This window comes from Oncorhynchus keta, chromosome 1 (assembly GCF_023373465.1).
Source record: "Oncorhynchus keta strain PuntledgeMale-10-30-2019 chromosome 1, Oket_V2, whole genome shotgun sequence".
Classification (NCBI taxonomy): Eukaryota; Metazoa; Chordata; class Actinopteri; order Salmoniformes; family Salmonidae; genus Oncorhynchus; species Oncorhynchus keta.
The window spans coordinates 11,463,749-11,488,851 of record NC_068421.1 but is presented as its reverse complement, the minus strand read 5'-3'; the positions used below and the strand labels follow the sequence as shown (position 1 = coordinate 11,488,851).

General features: G+C 47.9%; 2 protein-coding genes across 12 annotated transcripts in view; both read right to left on the bottom strand.

Moving 5' to 3' along the window:
* Nucleotides 1-3,821, bottom strand: part of chordc1a (cysteine and histidine-rich domain (CHORD) containing 1a) — a 41,691-nt gene extending 37,870 nt beyond the window's left edge. For 4 of the 6 annotated variants that reach the window (XM_052503329.1, XM_052503482.1, XM_052503392.1 and 1 more), the window contains exons 1-11: nt 3,591-3,821; nt 3,182-3,231; nt 2,775-2,831; nt 2,182-2,324; nt 2,004-2,107; nt 1,860-1,912; nt 1,661-1,731; nt 1,438-1,543; nt 1,216-1,335; nt 1,075-1,137; nt 595-907 (exon numbers count right to left, since the gene is read on the bottom strand). In XM_052503329.1, coding sequence (XP_052359289.1) covers nt 755-907; nt 1,075-1,137; nt 1,216-1,335; nt 1,438-1,543; nt 1,661-1,731; nt 1,860-1,912; nt 2,004-2,107; nt 2,182-2,324; nt 2,775-2,831; nt 3,182-3,231; nt 3,591-3,654 — 984 coding nt within the window. In that variant the 5' untranslated portion in view covers nt 3,655-3,821 and the 3' untranslated portion in view covers nt 595-754. Of the gene's footprint in view, nt 1-564; nt 908-1,074; nt 1,138-1,215; nt 1,336-1,437; nt 1,544-1,660; nt 1,732-1,859; nt 1,913-2,003; nt 2,108-2,181; nt 2,325-2,774; nt 2,832-3,181; nt 3,232-3,590 lie in introns of all 6 variants that reach the window. The other 2 variants (XM_052503414.1, XM_052503542.1) reach the window with 1 other exon arrangement.
* Nucleotides 3,822-10,120: 6,299 nt separating this feature from the next.
* On the bottom strand, nt 10,121-24,909 carry numa1 (nuclear mitotic apparatus protein 1). Of its 6 annotated transcripts, XM_052502533.1 has the most exons (26): nt 24,733-24,873; nt 23,290-23,343; nt 23,105-23,190; nt 22,907-22,986; nt 22,733-22,821; nt 22,276-22,350; nt 22,080-22,170; nt 21,847-21,991; nt 21,515-21,651; nt 21,119-21,230; nt 20,918-21,035; nt 20,294-20,434; nt 19,989-20,102; nt 16,553-19,867; nt 15,416-16,042; nt 15,078-15,287; nt 14,794-14,981; nt 14,565-14,702; nt 13,556-13,694; nt 13,033-13,258; nt 12,745-12,881; nt 12,328-12,642; nt 12,136-12,228; nt 11,711-12,022; nt 11,524-11,564; nt 10,121-11,185 (listed from the first exon to the last, which is right to left on the bottom strand). In XM_052502533.1, the coding sequence occupies exons 2-26, from the start codon at nt 23,329-23,331 to the stop codon at nt 11,182-11,184; spliced, it is 6,975 nt and encodes a 2,324-aa protein (XP_052358493.1). In that variant the 5' UTR covers nt 23,332-23,343; nt 24,733-24,873; the 3' UTR covers nt 10,121-11,181. The 6 variants fall into 6 exon arrangements, with proteins under 6 accessions (XP_052358493.1, XP_052358315.1, XP_052358259.1 ...); XM_052502355.1 differs by having other exon boundaries at nt 15,416-19,867; nt 24,815-24,909; XM_052502299.1 differs by having other exon boundaries at nt 15,416-19,867; nt 24,733-24,877.
* Between the last annotated feature and the right edge of the window lie 194 nt (nt 24,910-25,103).

Genomic DNA, 25,103 nt, shown 5'->3' with positions numbered 1-25,103 from the left:
GTGTTTCAGTAGGAAGACCTGATGGTTTACTGTGTTTCAGTAGGAAGACCTGATGGTTTACTGTGTTTCTAGGTGTTTCAGACCTGATGGTTTACTGTGTTTCAGTAGGAAGAACTGATGGTTACTGTGTTTCAGTAGGTTTACTGTGTTTCAGTAGGAAGACCTGATGGTTACTGTGTTTCAGTAGGAAGAACTGATGGTTACTGTGTTTCAGTAGGAAGACCTGATGGTTACTGTGTTTCAGTAGGTTTACTGTGTTTCAGTAGGAAGACCTGATGGTTACTGTGTTTCAGTAGGAAGACCTGATGGTTACTGTGTTTCAGTAGGAAGACCTGATGGTTACTGTGTTTCAGTAGAAGTTTACTGTGTTTCAGTAGGAAGACCTGATGGTTACTGTGTTTCAGTAGGAAGACCTGATGGTTACTGTGTTTCAGTAGGAAGACCTGATGGTTTACTGTGTTTCAGTAGGAAGAGCTGATGGTTACTGTGTTTCAGTAGGAAGACCTGATGGTTACTGTGTTTCAGTAGGAAGACCTGATGGTTACTGTGTTTCAGTAGGAAGACCTGATGGTTACTGTGTTTCAGTAGGAAGACCTGATGGTTATCGCCTTCAGAAAGTGTTTCAGTGAAGTTTAACCTCCGCATTCTGAGTAGCATGTCAGAAATAAATACTGCTCTCAGCCGATATTCAACAGGTTCACTAAAACATATGGGAGGAGCATGTACCATGTGATTGATTTCGTTCTGTCTAGTTCTACGCCTTTCCAATCCCATTCCCCCCCTCAGTTGGCGTGTCTGTGGGAGAGGGCAGGTCCAGACGGGCCCAGGTGATTGGCTCCCCCTTCCCCATAGAGATCTCCATCTTGGAAGACATCATGTTCACCACACTGCTAGTCACATCGATCACCTAGGAGACATGAGAGGGAGATGAACGATGACTACCACAGAGATCCTATTAAAGGACTTAAGAGTTGTAATAGTTACTTTATATGATGATTTCTGCCTATCCACACTGTCACAATGAACAGCTCATTAACCTCATCACTCGTTACCACCATCATCTTCGTCACTCACCCCCCATAAGTTGATCTTCTGCTCAAACTCCTTCTCTCCCTCAAAGACCACACGGATGATCACCTAGAACACAGATATACTAACCACTGACACAAAAGGCAAGCATTTTCAAATATCTGTTTGCCTGTGTGTGGTGTGTACCGTGGTGCCGTTGGCCTCTGCATAGCTGAGCTCTGGTAGAGAGTTCTTGGCATAGATCGAGATGATGACCTGGCCGCCTGTCTGGTGCCAATCAAACCTACACGGTACCACCTTCATCCCCTGGAGGGGGCAGAGAGAAATACATAGGGGGGGCATGCGCACTTCTGATTGTGTGAATCTGTCTGAGTCAGTGCCTGAGCTAAACTCTGAAGGGGTGCTGACCTTGTCTGGTTTCCTCCAGAGGTGACTTCCTGTGGTGCAGCCCTCCTGGGCCAGGAAACAGTTAAAGTCAGGTGACTTCCTCCTACAGCAGCTCCAGAACTTCATCCTGACAGACAGGGGACAAGCCCAGAGCAGAGGCCAAAAGCAGTCATTGATCACACATCTATCCAGATATACTGTACAGGAGGAGGACATCAGAATCTCAAGTGTTTTTGGGTCTCACCCCTCGTGGAAGTTAGGGACTCCAGGGTGGTGTTTACACTTCTCCTCGTTACTCCCTGGACCAGAGAAAGACTGCAAGGGAGAGAAACCAGGACACACACCAACACAATACACTAAATCAAAACAGCTATTCATCTCATCACTCTCTGAGCCATGACTGGTAACTTCTACACACACTGAGACATGGAGTAGTACTCTACCTTGGAGCAGCCTCCATTCTTACAGGACGTGCCAATCTTCACCTCCTCTTCGTCTAGTGAGAGACAGTGACAGAGAGCCTGTGAGCCACCCACCTCTCAATCCTATCAGAGCCAGGTTAAAGGTCCATTATGACAGCAGCATACCTGTGTTGTGAGGCTGCCTGCTCTCTGCCAGCTGGACTTTCTGCAGAGCCTGTCTCAGAGAGGAGAACACCTTCTGCTGAAGTCTGACCAGGGGCTCATCACCACTGAAACACACACACGCATGATCACTAAGGATAAACACAAACTGTGTGTGTGTCACCTGAGTAACGTGTGTTACCTGGGTCTGTGTATCAGCTCTAGTGGTTTAGGAGCCTGAATGATATAGGGGTCACCACGGGGTTTTAGCTCCTCCCCTCTGAGCTTGTCACCTCCGGCCGGCTCCACTGGCTTCTCTCTGTTATGGATACCTCTGCTGCAGCCCTGAGGAGAGAAACACACCCTTCAACTTTAGCATATCCACATGTAATACTGAACACTTCTGAAACTTTACAAAGGCCTCTTCTCTTCTATCTCGGGGAGGGAGCAGACATCTCTTCTTTCTCGGGGAGGGAGCAGACATCTCTTCTATCTCGGGAGGGAGCAGACATCTCTTCTATCTCGGGGAGGGAGCAGACATCTCTTCTATCTCGGGGAGGGAGCAGACATCTCTTCTATCTCGGGGAGGGAGCAGACATCTCTTCTATCTCGGGGAGGGAGCAGACATCTCTTCTATCTCGGGGAGGGAGCAGACATCTCTTCTATCTCGGGGAGGGAGCAGACATCTCTTCTATCTCGGGGAGGGAGCAGACATCTCTTCTATCTCGGGGAGGGAGCAGACATCTCTTCTATCTCGGAGAGGGAGCAGACAGAGCCGGGGGGGGGTTAACTCACCTCTATGCTGAGGAAGTCTGAGAAGTCCGTGGTGCGTCTCGTGCAGCAGGACCAGCCCTACAGGACAGTCAGGTCAATACGGGTTCATTACCCACACAGTCAATAGTCTATAAAAACATCTTTATCCACCTCGTTTCCTCTCCTTCATCTGCTTTTATCACCTATGTTTTGTGTTCAGGTAAGTGGAGATGAATGAGAGGTGATTAGCAGAGGACACCACTGTACATTTACCAGATGCTTTTATCCAGAGCAACTTCCAGGAGAAAGTGCCTTGCTCAAGGGCACGTCGGCAGATGTCTCACCTAGTCGTCGCTGGGATTCGAACCAGCAGCCTTACCGTTATTGTCCCAACAGTCTTACTCACATACTGTGTTTAGTGGTTCTGTCAGGGTAAGGTTGACCCCTACCTTAAGAGCATCGTGAAAAACAGGCACGCCAGGGTGAAAGGTACAGGCATCTATGGAGAAGAACATTCATTAATATGATAGAGCAAAATACGGACATAACTATCTAGCTTCATAAAACATATGAAAAATATATATTTCATTGTATCAACACTTTCCTTTCAGATCATACAAAAAAAATGTCGGTGATCCGCCCTGGTTATATTTACGTCTCCAACGTGTTTCATGCGATTCCGTAACCGGAGTAGCGCACAAAAATCCACAAAGGCACACGTTTGCAGCTGTCACTTGCTAATAGTAAAGAACGTGTACAATATCTAACATTCAACTATTCCTAAACTGAGAATGCCATGTGTAGACATTCATAGTTTGTTATACACAGCCAGTTAAATTCCTTTTTAGCTCCACTTACCACCAGCGTTGTCGTCTGGGTCAAATCGTTGTCCGCAACCTTTGTTGTAGCACATCAACGTCATGATGAACGAACTGAGATAACTCGTCGGGCTATTAAAATATACTATATTCAATTAGGATGTAAAGCAACCAGATGTTTAATACAATATTTTGATCTATATTATGCAGTTAATAAGCCTGCCTGGCCACCTGTTTCCTCCTGTACATTTGCCGCACACAGTTCCGGGAAAAGCCGGTGGAGTTCGGGAACTTTCGTTAACCAGCCAGCCAGTGTTGTTTGCAGGCTTGTACGAAGAGACGAAGCAAGATAAATAACTGCACTCAATCTGTCAATATCTTTCTTCTCCAGCAGGTGGCGTGTTTTCGCTCTCATCGAGCAAGGAGTTTTTGTATGGAGGTCAATAAGTGTCGAATTTGGTTAACAAACAATGTAATTGTTTATTTGATCAAATAGATGTTTTGTAATGATTAGGATGTTACGAGAGAGAGAGAGGGAGACGACAGAGAGAGGGAAGGAAGAGAGGGAGACAGAGAGAGGGAAGGAAGAGAGGGAGACAGAAAGAGGGAAGGAAGAGAGGGAGACAGAAAGAGAGAAGGAAGAGAGGGAGACAGAAAGAGAAGGAAGAGAGGGAGACAGAGAGAGGGAAGGAAGAGAGGGAGACAGAAAGAGAGAAGGAAGAGAGGGAGACAGAAAGAGAAGGAAGAGAGGGAGACAGAGAGAAGGAAGAAAGAGAGGGAGACAGAGAGAGAGAAGGAAGAGAGGGAAGGAATAGAGGGAGACAGAGAAGGAAGGAAGAGAGGGAAGGAAGAGAGGGAGACAGAGAGGGAAGGAAGAGAGGGAGAGAGAAGGAAGAGGGTATCTCAGTTATTTAAATTACTTTTCAATTCCTTTATTTTAAGAAAAAAAAACAAGTAGTTAAATATGGGAATGTATTTGGAAATACGTGTGGACATTTTTAGATAAAACTCAAATACACCGATTCAAATACACTCCCATGCATTTAACCCATTTATTAAATACATATTTTAATAGTGGTGTAAAGTACTACTTAAGTATTTTTGGGGGGTATCTGTACTTTACTGTTTATATTTTGGACAACTTTTAATTTTACTTCACTACATTCCTAAAGAAAATATGTACTTATTACATTTTTCCCTGACATCCAAAAGTACTCATTACATTTTGAATGCTTAGCAGGACAGGAAAATTGTCAAATTCCCACACTTATCAACATCCCTGGTCATCTCTACTGCCTCTGAGCTGGAGGACTCACTAAACAGAGAACATCCCCGGTCATCTCTACTGCCTCTGATCTGGAGGACTCACTAAACATTATTACTAGTTTGTAAATTAAGTATGTTGGAGTGGGCCCCTGGCTTAAAAAAAAACAAGATAATTGTGTTGTCTGGTTTGCTTAATATAAGGATTTTGAAATTATTTATACTTTTACAATTAATACTTAAGTATATTTTAGCAATTACATTTATTTTTGATACTTAAGTATATTTAAAACCAAATACTTTTAGACTTTTACTCAAGTTTCACTTTTACTTGAGTCATTTTATATTAAGATATCTTTACTTTTACTACAGTATGACTTGTGTAGTTTTTCCACTACTGTATTTGAAAGGATTTTCAAATACAATTTGGTTGACTATTATTATTATTATAACCATTCAAACACAAAGCAATTGTTTTGGGCTGTGTATTTTCAAATGGTGTGCAAATGTGCAAATGGTGTGAGGAGGTAAGGCAATAAATAGGCCATAGTAGCAAAGTAATTACAAATGAGCAGAATTACACTGGAGTGAGCAGATGATGATGTGCAAGTAGAAATAATGGTGTGCAAAAGAGCAGAAAAGTAAATAAAAACAATATGGGGATGAGGTAGGTAGATTGGGTGGGCTATTTACAGATGGGCTATGTACAGCTGCAGCGATTGTTTAGCTGCTCAGAAAGCTGATGTTTAAAGTTAATGAGAGAAATATGTGTCCAGCTTCAGCGATTTTTGCAATTCGTTCCAGTCACGGGCAGCAGAGAACTGGAAGGAAAGGCGGCCAAAGGAGGTGTTTGCTTTGGGGATGACCAGTGAGATATACCTGCTGGAGCACGTGCTACGGGTGGGTGTTGTTATCATGACCAGTGAGCTGAGATAAGGCGGAGCTTTACCTAGCATAGAATTATAGATGACCTGGAGCCAGTGGGTTTGGCGACGAATATGTAGCGAGGTCCAGCCAACGAGAGCATACAGGTCGCAGTGGTGGGTGGTATAAGGGGCTTTGGTAACAAAACGGATGGCACTGTGATAGACTGCATCCAGTTTGCTGAGTAGAGTATTGGAGGCTATTTTGTAGATGACATTGCCAAAGTCGAGGATCGGCAGGATCGGCAGTTTTACTAAGGTATGTTTGGCGGCGTGAGTGAAAGAGGCTTTGTTGCGAAATAGAAAGCCGATTGTAGATTTGATTTTGGATTGGAGATGTTTAATATGAGTCTGTAAGGAGAGTTTACTGTCTAGCCAGACACCTAGGTATTTGTAGTTGTCCAAATATTCTAGGTCAGAACGTCCAGAGTAGTGATGCCAGTCGGCAGGCGGGTGCAGGCAGCGAACGGTTGAGAGTATACATTTAGCTTAACTAGCGTTGGAGGCCACGGAAGGAGTGTTGTAATGGCTTTGAAACTCGTTTGGAGGTTAGTTAACACAGTGTCCAAAGAGGGGCCAGATGTATACAGAATGGTGTTGTCTGGTTAGAGGTGGATCAGGGAATCACCCGCAGCAAGAGTGACATCGTTGATATATACAGAGAAAAGGGTTGGCCCAAGAATTGAACCCTGTGGTACCCCCATAGAGATTGCCAGAGGTCCGGAAAACAGGCCCTCCGATTTGACACACTGAACTCTGTCTGTGAAGTGGCTGGTGAACCAGGCGAGGCAGTCATTTGAGAAACCAAGGCTGTTGAGTCTGCCGATAAAAATGCAGTGATTGACAGGGTCGAAAGCCTTGGCCAGGTTGATGAAGACGGCTGCACAGTACTGTCTTTTTTAGATGGCGGTTATTATATGGTTTAGTACCTTGAGCGTGGCTGAGGTGCACCCGTGACCAGCTCGGAAACCGGAGTGTACAGTGGAGAAGGTACAGTGGGATTCTAAATGGTCGGTGATCTGTTTATTAACTTGGCTTTCGAAGACTTTAGAAAGGCAGGGCATGATGGATGTAGGTCTATAACAGTTTGGATCTAGAGTGTCACACCCTTTGAAGAGGGGGATGACCACGGCAGCTTCCCAATCTTTAGGGATCTCGGACGATACGAAAGAGAGGTTGAACAGACTGGTAGGTTGCAACAATGGCGGCGGATAAATTTAGAAAGAGAGGGTCCAGATTGTCTAGCCCAGCTGATTTGTAGGGGTCCAGGTTTTGCAACTCTTTCAGAACATCTGCTATCTGGATTTGGGTGAAGGAGAAGCTGGGGAGGATCAGGCAAGTAGCTGCGGGGGGTGCGGAGCTGTTGGCCTGGGTTGGGGTAGCAAGAAGGAAAGTATGGCCAGCCGTAGAGAAATGCTTGTTGAAATTATCTGTGGTGACCGTGTTTCCTAGCCTCAGTGCAGTGGGCAGCTGGGAGGAGATGCTCTTGTTCTCCATGGACTTTACAGTGTCCCAAAACGTTTTGGAGTCAGAGCTACAGGGTGCAAATTTCTGTTTGAAAAAGCTAGCCTTTGCTTTCCTGACTGACTGCGTGTATTGGTTCCTGACTTCCCTGAACAGTTGCATATCGCGGGGACTATTCGATGCTATTGCAGTATCTGTTCTTAGTTCTACTTTTTTTGAAAGGGGCATGCTTATTTAAGATGGTGGGGAAATTACTTTTAAAGAATGACCAGGCATCCTCAACTAACGGGATGAGGTCAATATCCATCCAGGATACCCCGGCCAGGTCGATTAGAAAGGCCTGCTCGCAGAACTGTTTAAGGGAGCGTTTGACAGTGATGAGGGGTGGTCGTTTGACTGCGGACCCATAGTGGATGCAGGCAATGAGGCAGTGATCACTGAGATCCTGATTGAAAACAGCAGAGGTGTATTTAGAGGGCTTGTTGGTCAGGATGATATCTATGAGGGTGCACATGTTTATGGATTTAGGGTTGTACCTGGTGGGTTCCTTGATAATTTGAGATTGAGGGCATCTAGCTTAGATTGTAAGACTGCCGGGGTGTTAAGCATATCCGAGTTTAGGTTACATAACAGAACAAACTCTGAAGATAGATGAGGGGCAATCAATTCACATATGGTGTCCAGGGCACAGCTGGGAGCTGAGGGGGGTCTATAACAGGCGGCAACATTGAGACTTATTTTTGGAGAGATTCATTTTTAAAGTTAGAAGCTCAAACTGTTTGGGTGTAGACCTGGAAAGTATGACAGAACTTTGCAAGCTATCTCTGCAGTAGATTGCAACTCCTCCCCCTTTGGCAGTTCTATCTTGACAGAAAATGTTGTAGTTGGGTATGAAAATCTCAGAATTGTTGGTGGCCTTCCTAAGCCAGGATTCAGACATGGCAAGGACATCAGGGTTGGCGGAGTGTGCTAAAACAGTGAGTAAAACAAACTTAGGGAGGAGGCTTCTGATGTTAACATGCATGAAACCAAGGTTTTTTTGAATACAGAAGTCAAGAAATGAGAGTGCCTGGGGACACGCTGGGCCTGGGTTAACCTCCACATCACCCGAGGAGCAGGATCAGGGTACGGCTAAAGGCTTTCCAAACTGGCCGTCTAGTGCGTTGGGGACAGAGAATAAAAGGAGCAGATTTCAGGGCGTGGTAGAATAGATTCAGGGCATAATGTGCAGACAGGGGTATGGTGGGGTGCAGGTACAGTGGAGGTAAGCCAATGAGAGGTTGCATCTCTGGACACGCTGGTTATACAGGGTGAAGTCACCGCACGTGACAAATTGCAAAAATCGCTGAAGTTGGAGACTTTTATCTCCCTCACCAACTTCAAACATCTGCTATCTGAGCAGCTAACTGATCGCTGCAGCTGTACATAGTCTATCGGTAAATAGCCCATCCAATTTACCTACCTCATCCCCATACTGTTTATATTTATTTACTTTTCTGCTCTTTTGCACACCAATATCTCTACCTGTACATGACCATCTGATCATTTATCACTCCAGTGTTAATCTGCAAAATTGTAATTATTATTGTAATTATTCACCTACCTCCCCTTTTGCATACATTGTATATAGACTCCCCTTTTTTTCTACTGTGTTATTGACTTGTTAATTGTTTACTCCATGTGTAACTCTGTGTTGTCTGTTCACACTGCTATGCTTTATCTTGGCCAGGTCGCAGTTGTAAATGAGAACTTGTTCTCAACTAGTCTACCTGGTTAAATAAAGGTGAAATAAAAAAAAATGTGTGGGAGGTGGGACAAAGGAGGTATCTGAGGCATGTAGAGTGGGACTAGGGGCTCCGCATGTAAACTAGAATGATAACTATCCTAAACAACAGTATACAAGGCATATTGACATTTGAGAGACAAAGCGAGGCATAAAGCAATCACAGGTGTTGATTGGGAGAGCTAGCTAAGACAACGGGTAAGACAACAGCTAATCAGCTAAGACAACAGGTAAAATGGCGATGAATGGGCAGAGGTTCGGTTAACTCCAACCAGGACCGGAGTTCGGGACTAGGGCTGACAGATAAACAAAAAATTAACAAAGTGGAATACCGTGATAAATTAACAGTCCAGCAGGCATCAGCTATGTAGCCAGTATGTGTGTAATACCCAGTGATATCATAGTGTGAGTGGTGAAGAGTTGTGTTGCACAGCCAGAAGAGGACTTGCCTCCCCTCAGAGCCTGGTTCCTCTCAAGGTTTCTTCCTAGGTTCTGGCCTTTCTAGGGAGTTTTTCCTAGCCACCGTACCTCTACACCTGCATTGCTTGCTGTTTGGGTTTTTAGGCTGTGTTTCTGTAGAGCACTTTGAGATATCAGCTGATGTAAGGACTTTATACATTTGATTTGGAGTTGTGTAGTTCCAGTTTCCCAGAAAAGCTCTGAGCCTCTGATGTTCTCGTCCTCTTCTACACAGAAGTCATAACTGGAGGGAGGCCTCACCTGGTTCCAGCTCCCCTGCAGGATCCTGACAGAAAATAAAACTGATTCACTCTTCTCTAAAGGTGTATTACTAATTGCGTAGGCTGTGGTTGGTTTCCCAAAATGACAGTTGGACCTGGAAAGGCCAGTTATGAAAGTCTGCTAACAGCCTCTAGCTGTAACCAGATGTACATGTTTCTCTAGCAGCCTCCAGCTGTAACCAGATGTACCCATTTCTCTAACCAGGTAGCTAACAGCCTCCAGCTGTAACCAGATGTACCCATTTCTCTAACCAGGTAGCTAACAGCCTCCAGCTGTAACCAGATGTACCCATTTCTCTAACAGCCTCCAGCTGTAACCAGATGTACATGTTTCTCTAGCAGCCTGGGGTCACAACAAATTAAAACTTTACATTAAGATGACCAAAGGGAAAATAGCTCCAATGACTCATTTATTGTTGAAACATGATAACACACGGACTCATTCATCGGACTGTAAAATCGTTCAAACACTTGTTTTCCAGGGGCCCAACAGTGATACTGGTCCACTCATCTCACCAGTCCATTTCGGGTCCACTAACAGGCTCAAATCACAAGTCTCCTGTGACTGGGAAGAGATTCTGTCGGTGAAATGAATGAAGTGGCAGGGGGTTGAAGTAGGTAGGTAGGCTGACTATGGCCTGGTGGTACTTGTAACCTTCAGATTGTATAACAGACCAAATTAAGACACTGGCAGGTTGACTTTCTGGACAGAATTTAATCAAACGCCTTTGAAAATAATCCCAAACTATACAGTCGAATCCCCTACTCACAAATTAATGACTGTGTAGTATTTGAGAATGGAAATCTTTCTCTATGGAATTTCTGAGCATTAAATCCAGACTGTTATTTTGGATTAAGTCGCACTGCCATAAGGTAAAAGGTGGAATTCCCTTCACAAAACTTCACCTTTCAAAATATTTGCTAGATTGTTTTATACGTTTTATTTGAAAGACAATACATGTGTGTGTGTGTGTGTGTGTGTGTGTATATATATATATATATATTATTATATATATATATATATATGATACAAAAAGGTTTTAAAGCTAAAAGGGTGGGGGGGGCTTTAAAAAGCCAAAGATGAGATGACAAAGTCCAAGCGTAATGCATCATCATCATCATCATCATCATCATGATTCAGTGTACCAGGTATACACGTACAGTAGGTGACCTAGAACAGTATTGGATACCTCACCACCCCATTGAACAGGGCTTAACTAATACAATTACATCATTAGGAGGTCAAATTAAATATTAGATTGAGATTTTAAATCTCAAAAGAAACCAAATTATTAAAACCCCAAATAGCACTAAGTAAATATAATATAACCTCTGGTGAAAGTATACTTGTATTTATTGCACATAAAAACGATTGTTCTTGGGAGATTATGTAAAAAAAAGTGTTTAGGTTAAGTGTTTAGGGCGATCAGATGTTCATTCACATCTTTCTCCTGAAGTTCATCTGTGGAGAGAGAGAGGGGAAAAACACATGTTTTATTAGGGAGAAGAGAGGAACACACTGGATAATCACCCAGACACCTAAGTGAATAGCAGGTCTGCATTGACGAAATGAGCCGACGAGTCCTGCAGACAGTCAGGTGTAATGTAGCAAACAGGGAATTTAGAAAACACGTCACCACAAACTAACACCGTAACCCCAAGGGACGATCCGGTGATATGAATAATACCAGCACCCACCCCCCCCAGACAGACAGACACACACCCCCCCAGACAGACACCCCCCTGCAGCACAGCCCAGTGTTAACGAAGCAGCTGAGTGAAACAGAAATGATAGAAAACCTGCTCAGATGAATGGGCTTTCCAACCAACACCTCAGGTTCCTAAACACACACCGTACCGCTGTAGTTAGACACATGGTCTGATACGGGGTGGTGGGGGGTTAAACAGCATGTCCAATGTGGCTAGAAATCATCTCCTATGCATATGATCATATGCCGCTTGTCTGGAGAAAGGAAGTGGTTCTCACCTTGCGTGCGCTGGTGGGGTTCTTTGGAGACTTGCTGCTGTTGGTCCGTGGGGACTTCCTCTGTGCCTTCCCTCCCGGCTGAGGGGACTTCCTCTGTGCCTTCCCTCCCGGCTGAGGGGACTTCACAATCCCGGCTCCACTGCGGGGAGACTTCCCATCTCCGGATTGCGGGACACGGGAGCTTTTGTTCCCTGGGGATTTACGGGTGGAGCTGCGAATCTTATTCATGCCTCTCTGTAGGAAGCCGCTCTTGGAAGCTGCCTTACGAGGCGTGTTGTCAATGGAGAACACCATGGACTGTCTCCGCTCAGCCTGACAGAGAGGATGGGTGGATATTTTAGGCCTACTGTTTGGAGTATGCTAACAACCATTGCTGCTAAGAAAACAAACCACATTTTATAGTCCAGAGGAAGAGAGAGACTCACAGGGCTAAGAGGCTGGCGGTTGTTGGATGAGCCAAAACGACCTCCTTTAGGGGTAAGAGGGCGCGGGAAACAGCTGGTTGCCATCCTCTTAGCCTGAGAAAAGAGAATTCAGTAAATGTAGAATTAAACAAACAGGTTAATGATTGAACCCCAACATTAACATCTACACCCTCACCTCCCCTCCACCCTCACCTCAGGTGTGTCTGGTTCCTGGTCTTTGGCTGAGCGTTTGAGTGACAGGTTGCTCCCCCTGAGGTTGTGCGTGTTCTGGTGGTTCAGGGTGCTGCTGGCTTTAGGTTTGGGGGGCATCAGTGAGAGGCGGTGAGAGCCGTAGGCTGGCCTGGTGGCCGTGGTGCTGTCGGCCGGTCCCGGGTGGAGTGAGAGCCGGTGGGATGACAGAGACTCCTGAATCTGTCCGGGCATCACAGAGGCTCTACGGATGGTCTCCGTGGGGTCGCCCATGCGCAGGTCATCGTCGGTGAACTCAAAGGACGGTCCCAGGCTGGGCTGCAAGGGGGAGGAGGCAGGGTTTGGAGATTGGATGATTACAAGCAAAACAGCTTTTGAGAAAGTGACAGATGGCTAGATGGAGAGTGAGTAACAGTGTACCCTGGACTCCAGAGGATAGCTGCTCTTTAGGTGAGGCAGACAGGACTGGTTTCTGGCCTGCAGCTCAGCGATGCGTAGCCAGTCATCAGCAGCATGGTCAGGCTCATTCTCTGCCCCTACACAGAACTGGCCCGTACCTACACAACGTGCAGAACATAAACATACTGTAGTACAAACTCTGGGCCAATCAACCTCTTGGTGCCTCCTTGAACATGTGGAAGGCAATGGAGAAGTGTCGCCGGCTGAGGACAAGGGGCTCGTTGTAGAATGTGTGTAAACGGTTCGTACTCTGTGGAGCTGCAACGTGGATGGTGCTTCGACGGTAACCAGGGAGACTGAGGAGCTGATCGCTCAAGGCAACGGCAGGTTTTCCGGGTGTGTGGAAGATCTCCATGGAGACAGGTCGTGCAGTGTGTGTTCTTCTGGTGATGTTGGGATGGGAGTGGACGGAGGCCAGGCTGTAGAACGTCTCGTTGTCACTATCCTCTCCTGCTCCTCTGCGACCAGGGGTCGTCTGTATGGGGGGAGAGAGGAGAAGTCAACCATCCCACTCACTCTGCTGCAATTCAGTCTTCCTCAGCAGGTCAACAAACCTAAAAGACCGCTAGATGCGAGTTGAAAACCAAAAAGTGATACAGGGTGCTCCCAAGAATGTAGCGAGAGAGAGAAGTGAGAGAGGTGAGAGTAGTGAGTGAGCGCGAGAAGTGAGAACGTGAGAGAGAGAGAACGTGAGAGAGAGAGAACGTGAGAGAGAGAGAACGTGAGAGAGAGAGAGAACGTGCAGTGAGAGGTGTCCCAGTGCTCCCTCCACCTTGCTCATGGTGATGTTGATGACCTGGGTGGTCCTTCGGCGTCTAGCTGAGGAGGTGGGTGGTCTCTTCCTGGCTGAGTCCAGAGCCAGCTCTCCCAGGGATGTGATGCTGCTCTCCAGCCGGCGCTCAGTACTGGTCCTGGGGAGAAGAGCCCTGATGAACTTCTTTATAGTAGCAGTTAAACTAGTGGTACTGGTCCTGGGGAGAATAACCCTGATGAACTTCTTTATAGTAGCAGTTAAACTAGTGGTACTGGTCCTGGGGAGAATAACCCTGATGAACTTCTTTATAGTAGCAGTTAAACTAGTGGTACTGGTCCTGGGGAGAATAACCCTGATGAACTTCTTTATAGTAGCAGTTAAACTAGTGGTACTGGTCCTGGGGAGAATAACCCTGATGAACTTCTTTATAGTAGCAGTTAAACTAGTGGTACTGGTCCTGGGGAGAATAACCCTGATGAACTTCTTTATAGTAGCAGTTAAACTAGTGGTACTGGTCCTGGGGAGAATAACCCTGATGAACTTCTTTATAGTAGCAGTTAAACTAGTGGTACTGGTCCTGGGGAGAATAACCCTGATGAATAACCCTGATGAACTTCTTTATAGTAGCAGTTAAACTAGTGGTACTGGTCCTGGGGAGAATAACCCTGATGAACTTCTTTATAGTAGCAGTTAAACTAGTGGTACTGGTCCTGGGGAGAATAACCCTGATGAACTTCTTTATAGTAGCAGTTAAACTAGTGGTACTGGTCCTGGGGAGAATAACCCTGATGAACTTCTTTATAGTAGCAGTTAAACTAGTGGTACTGGTCCTGGGGAGAATAACCCTGATGAACTTCTTTATAGTAGCAGTTAAACTAGTGGTACTGGTCCTGGGGAGAATAACCCTGATGAACTTCTTTATAGTAGCAGTTAAACTAGTGGTACTGGTCCTGGGGAGAATAACCCTGATGAACTTCTTTAGAGTAGCAGTTAAACTAGTGGTGCCGAACACACGTTCTAAACCTACCGGTTGATCTGACGGTTATTCATGGGGGTGAAGTAGAGGGTCTCCAGTGAGTCCCCTCCCAGAGCACGACGTTTAGCAGCTACGCGCTCCGAGCTACGCACCAGGGGAGTACTGGACTCGTCAGGCTCCATTGGCCTCCTACAGGGCAGGGAGAGAGGGAGATGTATACCAGTCACCTAGCTGCAAGTCAAGCTCAGAGGAGATGGTGACGGAAGAGAAGGTGAGTTACGTGGTAGTGTTGAGGGAGTCGTCCAGGCTCAGGTCCAGGCTGTCCCCACTGATCTCCTGGTGAGTCTGGCTCTGGGTTACTTTCAGGAAGACACTCTCTCTACCCCCTCTCATCTTCTCAATCCTGCCTGGTCCCCTCTCAGGTCGAACCTGGCTCTGCTCCCGAAGGTGACGATCAGCAAACGCAAGCTGTAAAACACACACAGATAATGTTAGTTTCATGTCAATATGAAGCTGACATCCTGTATGATAGAATGCATCATATAACCTGATTGAGAGGTATACCTGTGCTTCCAGAGTGTTGATCTTGGAGCCGAGGCTCTTCTCTTTGCTCCTGGCCTTCTTCAGCTCCTTCTGCAGCAGCTTCAGCTCTGTGGTAACAGCGTTGACCTCATGCTCTCTGACCTCTAGGCTGCGCTGCAGCTCAGTCACCTGCTCCTGAGACTCCACAAGCTGCTGCTTCTTCCCCGAGTAGTGGCTCTTGGCCTTCTCAACCTGGGAACAAAAATATACCACACCTCAACCTCCAAGACAAACCTGAATAATTCTATCCACTGCCAGGGTGAGGTGTGTGTTAGCTCAGAGATGTGTTATGTGGTTGTGAGTTTACTGGTCAGACTCACCTGTGTTTTGTAGTGTTCCACTACCTCAGTGTTGGCAGCAAGTTGTTCCCGTAGATCTCTGACCTGCTTCTCCCACTCTGTTCCCTCCATCTGTTCTCTCAGCAAGGCCAGTTCCTCCTGCAGTACAGCCTCCAGCCTCTGGGCTGCGCTACTTTTCATCTCCAGGACCTGGTTACCCTCAGTCAGCCTCTCCTTCTCCAGGAGCAGGGCATCCAGCTGTTGTCTCTGGCCACTTTCTGTGCTCTTTGCCTGGGCTCGCAGCTCAGCCATGCTCCTTTCCAGCGCGCTCTGGTTCTGCTCTGCCTGGAAGGCCCGGGTTAACAGAGCCTCCTTCTCTTGCTGGAGCACAGAGAACTGCTCCATCAACTCCTTCTGCACCTGGCCTGCTGCCTGCCCTTCCTCCTTCTGCCTGGCTAGATCCTCCCTCAGGACAGCCTCCTGGCGCTCCAGGCTCTGCTGGTGGAGGGACACCTCCCCTCTCAGTATCTCCTTGGCCTCCCTCTCTTGGAGGACTGTGGCCTGCACCTCCTGCAGCAGTCCCTTCTGTAGGGAGTTTTCCTCCTGCTGCTTGGCCAGCTGCACCTGTAAGGCAGTGTGCTCCTCTCTCAGGGGGCCCTCGCTCTGCACCTCCTCCAGACGGCTGACATGTGTGGAGATCTCCTGGCGGAGTTGTGTAGCCTCCTGTCTCAGGGTGCTGAGCTCCAAGTCCTTAGCTGCTTGGAGGGCCACCATCTTCAGAGTGGCCTCCTCTCTGGCTCGCTCCTCCTTTACGGTCAGCTCTTTCAGGGCCTCCTGCTGCTCCTCCAGGCTCTGTTCTAAGGACTGAGCTCGCTGCTGCTGGCGGATTAACTCCTCTCTCAGCTCCTCCTGTTGCCTGGCCAGCTCCTCTCTCAGTACTTCCACTGACTCCTTCTCCATGTGGGCCTCCTGCAGCACCTCCTTCTGAAGGGAGATCTCCTGCTCTCTCTTACCTAGCTGCTCCTGTAAGGCAGTGGCCTCGTCTCTCAGAGTGCTGAGCTGCAGGTCTTTAGCTGTAGCCAGAGAAGACACTACCGCCAGCTGAGCCTGTAGGGCCTCCATCTTCACAGTCGTCTCCTCTCTTGCGTTTCCCTCCTGCTTCTCCTTCCCCCTCTGCACCTCCTCCAGACGGCTGACATGTGTGGAGATCTCCTGGCGGAGTTGTGTAGCCTCCTGTCTCAGGGTGCTGAGCTCCAAGTCCTTAGCTGCTTGGAGGGCCACCATCTTCAGAGTGGCCTCCTCTCTGGCTCTCTCCTCCTTCACGGTCAGCTCTTTCAGGGCCTCCTGCTGCTCCTCCAGGCTCTGTTCTAAGGACTGAGCTCTCTGCTGCTGGTGGATTAACTCCTCCTGTTGCCTGGCCAGCTCCTCTCTAAGTGCCTCCACTGACTCCTTCTCTATGTGGGCCTCCTGCAGCACCTCCTTCTGAAGGGAGATCTCCTGCTCCCTCTTAGCTAGCTGCTGCTGTAAGGTAGTGGCCTTCTCTGTCAGAGTGCTGAGCTGCAGGTCTTTAGCTGCTTGGAGGGCCTCCATCTTCAGAGTGGCATCCTCTGTGCTCTTCGCCTCCTGCTCCCTCAGGGTAGCCTCCTGGTGCTCCAGGCTCTGCTGGAGCTCTGCAGCTCTCTGCTGGTGGAGGGTCATCTCCCCCCTCAGAGCGTCTACCGCCTCCTCCTGGAGAGCTGCAGCCTGGGCCTCCTGCAAGACCTTCTGTAGGGAGCTGTCCTCCTGCTGCTGGACAAGCTGCTCCTTCAGCTCTCTAAGGGCCTCCTGCTTCTCCTCCAGGCTCTGCTGGAGCTCTGCAGCTCTCTGCTGGTGGAGGGACACCTCTCCCCTCAGCTCCTCCTGCTCCTTGGCCAGCTCCGCCTGTAAGGCTCTGTGCTCCTCGCTCAACAGGCTCTCCATCCGAATCTTCTCTGACTGCACGTCCTTTAGATCAGCTGCCCGTTTGGCGTTCTCCTGGCAGAGTAGAGAGGCCTCGTCTCTCAGAGTGCTGAGCTGCAGGTCTTTAGCTGCAGCCAGAGACAACACTACCTCCAGCTGAGCCTGTAGGGCCTCCATCTTCACAGTGGCCTCCTCTCTTGCGTTTCCCTCCTGCTCCTCCTTCCCCCTCTGCACCTCCTCCAGACGGCTGACATGTGTGGAGATCTCCTGGCGGAGTTGTGTAGCCTCCTGTCTCAGGGTGCTGAGCTCCAAGTCCTTAGCTGCTTGGAGGGCCACCATCTTCAGAGTGGCCTCCTCTCTGGCTCGCTCCTCCTTTACGGTCAGCTCTTTCAGGGCCTCCTGCTGCTCCTCCAGGCTCTGTTCTAAGGACTGAGCTCGCTGCTGCTGGCGGATTAACTCCTCTCTCAGCTCCTCCTGTTGCCTGGCCAGCTCCTCTCTCAGTACTTCCACTGACTCCTTCTCCATGTGGGCCTCCTGCAGCACCTCCTTCTGAAGGGAGATCTCCTGCTCTCTCTTACCTAGCTGCTCCTGTAAGGCAGTGGCCTCGTCTCTCAGAGTGCTGAGCTGCAGGTCTTTAGCTGCAGCCAGAGAAGACACTACCTCCAGCTGAGCCTGTATGGCCTCCATCTTCACAGTGGCCTCCTCTCTGGTGCTCTCAGTCTGCTCCTTTAACACTCTCATAGCAACCTCCTGCACCTCCAGGCTCTTCTGGAGCTCTGAAGCTCTCTGCTGATGAAGGGACACCTCCCCTCTCAGCTCCTCCTGCTGCCTGGCTAGCTCCTCCTTCCCCCTCTGCACGGCCTCCAGATGGCTGACATGTGTAGAGATCTCCTGGCGGAGTCGAGTGGCCTCCAGTCTGGCGCTATCCTCCTGCTGCCTCAGCTCTTCCACCAGTGTTCCTCTGTGCTCCAGGTCCTGCTCCAGCCTCTCACACTTCTGTCTCTTCCTATCATTGTCCTGGATGGCTGAGTCCAGCTGCTGCTGTAGGGCTGACACGCTCTCCTCCAGTTCCATACGTTTAGACTCCTGTTCCCTAGCCAACTGCCTTGCCTCCTCAACTGACAGGGCCTCTGCGGCACGCCTCCTCTCCACCTCCTCCTGCTGCGAGATGACTTCCTCCTTGAGTGAGGTCAGTTCTTCCTGTCGTCTCTGGGAGGCCAGAGAGGTGGTGGACTGTAGCTCCTCCTCCAGCCTCCGGAGGCTCTCCTCCTTCTCCCTGAGAGACGACTCCTTCTCCCTGAGAGCTGCCGAGGTCTCCTCATTCCTCTCCTGGACCTCTTCGACCTGCTCCTTCACTATCCGCAGCTGCTCCAGCTGGGCAGTGTGCTCTTCTCTCAGGGCCTCCATGTTTTTGCCCTCCTGACACAACTCCTTCAGCAGAGAGATCTGGTCCATCAGGCCAGCGAGCCGCTCTCTCATGTTATTGATTTCATTTTCCTGAGCGGCAAGCTCCTCCCGTAGCTCCTCCTGCTGTAAGCGGTACTCCTCTTGTTGCATGGCTAGCTGCTCCTCCCTGGCCCGCACCTCCTCTCTCAGGCTGCTGAGCTCCAGGTCTTTGGCTTCGGCGAGGGACGAGGCTGTGGCTCTCTCTGTCTGGAGGATCTCTATGTTCTCTGTGGACTGGAGGAGGAGAAACTCCTTCTCCCTCTGAGCCTCCTCCAGCTGGGCCATCTGTTCCCCCAGGCTCCTCAGCTCCTCCTGGAGTCGAGAGAGCTCCTCCCTCACCGCTTCCTTCTCCCTGTGGGCTTCGGACTGCGCCTCCTTTTCTAGGGAGATCTCCTCTTGCTGCCTAGCCAATTGTTCCTGCAGAGCAGTGTGCTCCTGCCTCAGGCTGCAGAGGTTCGTAGCATGTGTCGTTATCTCCTGGTGCAGTAGAGTGGCCTCCTCTCTAACGGCCTCCTCCTGCTCCTTCAGCTCTTTTAACACCTTCTCAGATGCAGCCATCTCCTCCTGTAGGACCTCCCTCTGTAGAGCACTCTCCTGCTGCTGCTTGGTAAGCTGCTTCTCCCTGACCTGCACCTCCTCCTCAGCCCTCCTCAGAGAGTCACCCATGGTGTCCACGTGGCTGGTCAGCTCCTGGATCTCCTCTCTGGCCTTCCTCTCCTGCCGCTCCATAGCCAGGTTCAGCTCCCCTCTCTGAATGCACTCCTGCTGCACCTCCTCCCCCAGAGCCTTCACCTCCTGCTCCCGTTGTTGTACAGTCTGGGTAAGGCTGGCCACCTCAGCAGTCAGGGTGTGGAGCTGGGCAGTCAGGGACTCCCTCTCCTCCTTGGAGGCCAGCTCCAGAGCCTCTCTGTCAGCCCGCAGAGCACTCAGGGCTTCCTGGAGCTCAGTCACCAGGACCTGCAGTCTCTGGCTCTCTGCCTGTAGCGAGGCCCTCTCCTGGGCATGCAGGGTGGTAGCCTGCTCCTTCTCCCCCTTCAGACGGGCGATGGTGCACTCACACTCTGCGTGCCTGAGGGTGGCATCAGCCAGCTCCTGTTTCAGCTGCTCCCACTGTGGGGGTAAACAAGGAAGGACGTGTGGTTAAAAACACTGAAACTAAAATGTGGATGTAATATCACCCTTGACCATTGTGACAATTGATCCAGCTTTAAGTATCTGGGTAAATGCTAACCTCCAAGATAGGGCCCATAACCTCTCCTTTTTCTTGCATTTTGGCTTTACTCAGCTCGTCCTCTAGAGAGGAGATCTTGCTCTGCAGGATCAGCATCTGTTCATTCAGACACTCCTAACAGACAGAAAGAAGAAAACGTAAAAAGAGCAAAGCACAAATTGAGATAATCTGGGCCTCTAGTCATAAAGAGTCTCCCGAGTGCTGATCTAGAAGCAGGCCCCCCCGTCCAAGTAATTTTTAGTCATTGTGTTGTAAAAAGGCAAAACTGATCTTTATGAATATGGGACCTGTTCTATAGGCCTCACCTTCTGAGCAGTGGCCTGGTTGAGTTCAGCCTGAATGTGGCAGTGTCTGCTGCTCCACTCCCCCTGAGCAGAGTCCTGGGCCTCAGTCAGCCTGTCCACCTCAGCCTCAGCACTCGCCAACCGAGCAATCACTTCACGCATCTGACACACACACAAACGATGAGACAGTTGTCCGTTAGTAAATCACTATAGGCTGTGTATGGTTTAAATGACTTGTTTAAAAGGGTTAAACTGCGGCCATGTTTATCTTAATATCAAGCCTTTTCTGGGTAAAAATGTAGTACCTTAATTAATGTTACTATTTTTTTCTAATAAAATTGTCAAAAAATAAACCAAAGTAGCTCATTAGCAAAGAGCAATTTCTCAAGCAATCATTTTTCTAGGACTGTCTGGGAGTGGTCAGAGTGAGGGGTCTAATTGGATGAGCTTAATAGGGAGGGATATGCAACCTGAAAACTTGCTGTTATTGGCAGAGGTTTTGAAACTCTCTCTGTTGTTATTGGTCCATTAACTTTTACCATCTGGTGAGGTCACCAATCAGGCCCAAACTCCATCCCACCAAAACAGGCTGGAATTCCAGCCTGCACTGGGCTTTGAAGGAAGCGTACAAGGAGAGTCCTTCACCTGGGCAGAAAGGGTGCCATTCTCCTCTGTCAGGTTATCCACCTTCCGTTCCATCTGAGATGAGTTAGTCTTTAACGCTTGGCACTCCTTCAGCACCTCATGGAGACGAGTCCGCAGCCTAATAGAGAGAACGCAGTTACACACACACACACCTAGCATTACCTCAGCACGACCTTGACCCTCCTCCCTCTCCCTTCCTACCCCTCGTTCTTGCTGTGCAGTTCTTGTAGCTCATCCCGGGGCTCCTGCTCCTGCTCAGCCTGTTCCCTCAGCAGCTTCTCAATACGGTGCTGCAACTGACAGATCTGACTCTCTACAGGAGGGTGAAAGAGCAGTGTTAGGTTCTAAATATCAGAGTAAGAAATCTACGGGCACAATGAAAGCTCCAACCAAGTTTAATCACCCATTGCTCGCAGTCAGCGTTCCAATAACATCTGGTGTAAACCCTCGACTGCATCATTGAATAATTCAATAGGATACCTGATAATTAACAATATCCCAAGTTCAGCCAGAACAGTAAGAATCCAGAGGAAGTAGTGGAGAAACAGCAGGTACATCCTTATTAAAAAAATTAGACAGAGCCAGGTAGGTAGGTACCTCTATGGGTGAGGGTGGCGGCGCTGGTGGTCAAGTCTTTCTCCAGCTCATCCCTCATGTCTCTCTCCTGACGCAGCTGCCTCTGCAGCTTCTTCAGCTGGAACTGAGGAGTGTTCATCACATCCTGCAGGGGAGAACTGCACAGGCGGGTGGGAGAAAACAGGAAAAGGCACCGGTTACCCACACAGATCAGTGTTCCCACCCAGCGTACAGAACATCAGCTGTTCTAGACTAGTAACTCACTAGGGCCGTTGCTAGGATATCATAGGTGGGATACGAGAAGAGGAACGAGTGAGCACTAACAGAGGAGACATGGAGGGACAGAGTAATACCTGACAGACGAGGACGCAACAGTTTGGAGGTCCAGAAACTGAACTGAACCGATGTTCTTTCTGCGCCGGAAAACCGGGGACTCCTCATCGTTGAACAAGGAGGATGAGGAGGTACTGGAGATGTCACTGTTGAAACTGAACAGGGCTGAGAGAAAAAGAGTATGCGTGTTTCTGTACTGCAACCATAAGGTGAATTGTTGAACGTAACCTGAAACATGTGAGTGAAGGCTTACGCTTCTTCCTTAGATATTTCTCCAAGTTCTCACTCAAGTAGAGGCTATTCTCATTGTCCAAAACAAAGCGGAGCATGGAGGCAAGCTCAACCTTAGGGAAGAAAAACAGAAGTTAGTCACATAATTGCACTGCTATCAGGCAACAAGAAAAATTTAAGTTCATGGTATGCCACTAAGAGCACAAGGACCCTCCTACCTCAAACTTGTATTCCAGTTGGTTCAGGTCAACATGGTTGTTGATCACACTATGGTAGTACAGGAGCACAAGCACCTGAGAACAACACAAGTATAAAAACAGGCCACCCAGGCGATCTGGGTTAGAGGTGGGCTGGATCATTAACTCACTTTAGCATATTTCATAGTCTATATACTGTATATTCTTACAGTGTATACATTTCCAAACATTACTATTTGTTTTATTCTTGTACTACATAATTATTTTTGATAAATGTTGAGGAGAGCAATTAAGTATTTCACTGTGTCATTCTATGCATGTAACCAATACACTTTCCTTTAAGAGAGAGTTGGGTCAAGTGTAGAGCTGAACACAATGCAGTGGCCTCTGAGCATTCTATCCATCAATTCATGATGTGATCTCAAGCCCAAGTATACATTTGGTCAGTGAATAAAACCCAGTTGTATGAACCTGATACCTTGGATAACTCCACCTCCAGGTTTAGGCCATTGCTGATGTTGTCCCAGGAGATGAGAGCTCCCCGTTCTGTGCTGCACCTACAGTCACCTGGAAAAACACAACGGCAGGACTGTTAGCCATGTGTCTGTGGGGGAAAACAACACCTCCCCCATGACTAGTGAGTGTGACTCACCTTGCAGGAAGTCAGAGACCACTTTCAGCCTCTCCTGGACATGCTGGTCCAAATAGGACTTAGCGGGCTCTTCCTTTCTACTGTCAGAATCACAAACGTCAATGATCAACACAAGAAGTAAACTACCAAGTCAGCGAAATCCAGACGAGGACAAATATCTATGGTTCTAAGCTATTACGGAACATTGTTTTTACTCACAGTTTATAGACGAGCTTCAACAACAAAACGCCATCCTGTAAATCCTTGATGCGCCGCACCGGGAGGTCCACATTCAGGTGGTTAACCTAGTGACGGAAAAAAATATGTATTCAATTTAGCAAGGCATACATAACTAAGTACTTAGAGCTTATTTTGGTTACGACCACAGAAAACAAAGCACTTACCCATTCCAACAGTGCATGCTCTTTATCAAGGTGAAGCACCATCTTTGCTGCTCACTAGACAATGGAAAACAGACAGACATTAGTATCAATCATTCCACTGTATGGAAGAAACAAGAACGCTCAGTCTAAGAAGCTAGCTTGCTATCATAAGCTATAAGCAACTCCAACTACACTACCTGACCAAAAGTATGTGGACACCTGCACGGCAAACAGCTTATTCTAAAATCATGGGCATTAATATTATGGAGTTGGTCCCCCCTTGGCTGTCATAACAGGAGAGGAGATGGCTGCAAAGTTTTTCCACACCGATCTCGACAAAACCATTTCTGTATGGACCTCGCTTTGTGCATGGGGGTGTTGTCATGCTGAAACAGGAAAAGGCCTTGTTGCCAAAAGTTGGAAGCACAGAATCATCGAGAATGGCATTGTAGGCTGTAGCATTAAGATGTCCATTTACTGGAACTAATGGGGCCTTGGCCGAAACATGAAAAACAGCCCCAGAGCATTAGTCCTCCTCCACCAAACTTTACAGTTGGCACTATGCATTGGGGCAGGTAGCATTCTCCTGGTATCCACCAAACACAGATTCATCCGTCGGACTGCCAGATGGTAAAGCGTGATTCATCACTCCAGAGAACTCTTTTCCACTGCGGCAAGCTTTACACCACTCCAGACGACACTTGGCATGGCGATCTTAGGCTTTTGTGCAGCTGCTCAGCCATGGAAACCCATTTCATGAAGCTCACGGCGAACAGTTGTTGTTCTGACCTTGCTTCCAGAGGCAGTTTGTAACTCATCAGTGCATGTTGCAAACGAGGACAGTTGACTTTGATGTGTTACGAGCTTCAGCACTCACGTTCTGTGAGCTTGTGTGGCCTACCACTTCGCAGCCGAGACATTGTTGCACCCAGATGTTTCCACGTCATAATAACAGCACTTACAATTGACGGGGCAGCTCCAGCAGGGCAGACATTTGAGGAACTTACCAGTTGGAAATGTTGCATCCTATGAGGGTGCCACATTGAACGTCACTGAGCGGTTCAGTAAAGCCATTCTACTGCCACTGTTAATCTATGGAAATTACAGGCTGTGTGCTGAAATAGCCGAATCCTCTAATTTGAAGGTGTCAACATACATTTGTATACTGTATACAGTGTAGCTATTTAGTTAACGTTACTAGCTCCATAAATATAAAGTCAATTGTTACTTAGAGAAAGGAATCTCAAAAAGATATCTGGGTAATAGCGAACGTTAGCTAGCTACTCGACAGCTATAAATGGTACTTAAAGAAAGGAATTTCTGGTTACTCCCTAACGGCTAGCGAGCTAACGTTACTCCCAGTGCTAACGTTAGCTACTAGCTAACAGTCAGTGAGACTAGCAAACTAAACGTTACAGTAGCTTATTAATTAAACAACTATTAACGAGTAGAAGTATGTCTTACCTTTGCAATTAGCTAGCTATTGGTAGAAAACATTTATAAATTCCGTATCGAAAATACCAAAATCTAGGTAGCACCCGCTTACCAAAATAACTTTGTTTCGAACACCAGGTCTACTTTTGAAGTGCTAAGAAGTATACTCTTTCAAATTTCGGCGCTGGTGATTATCAAGCCTTCCTATTGGAGGCATTCAGGGCTGCGAGACGCCAATTGGTTATATGTGCAGAACTCGCCATTTTGTGAACGAATAAAAATGTAATGTAGTTTTCAGTTCATAATTTCTTTTGAATAAAACATTAATAGTAATTATTCAAACGTATACACTATTCTATTGTAAGGGAACATTTCTGAACATTATTAAATGGGTTTTCTGC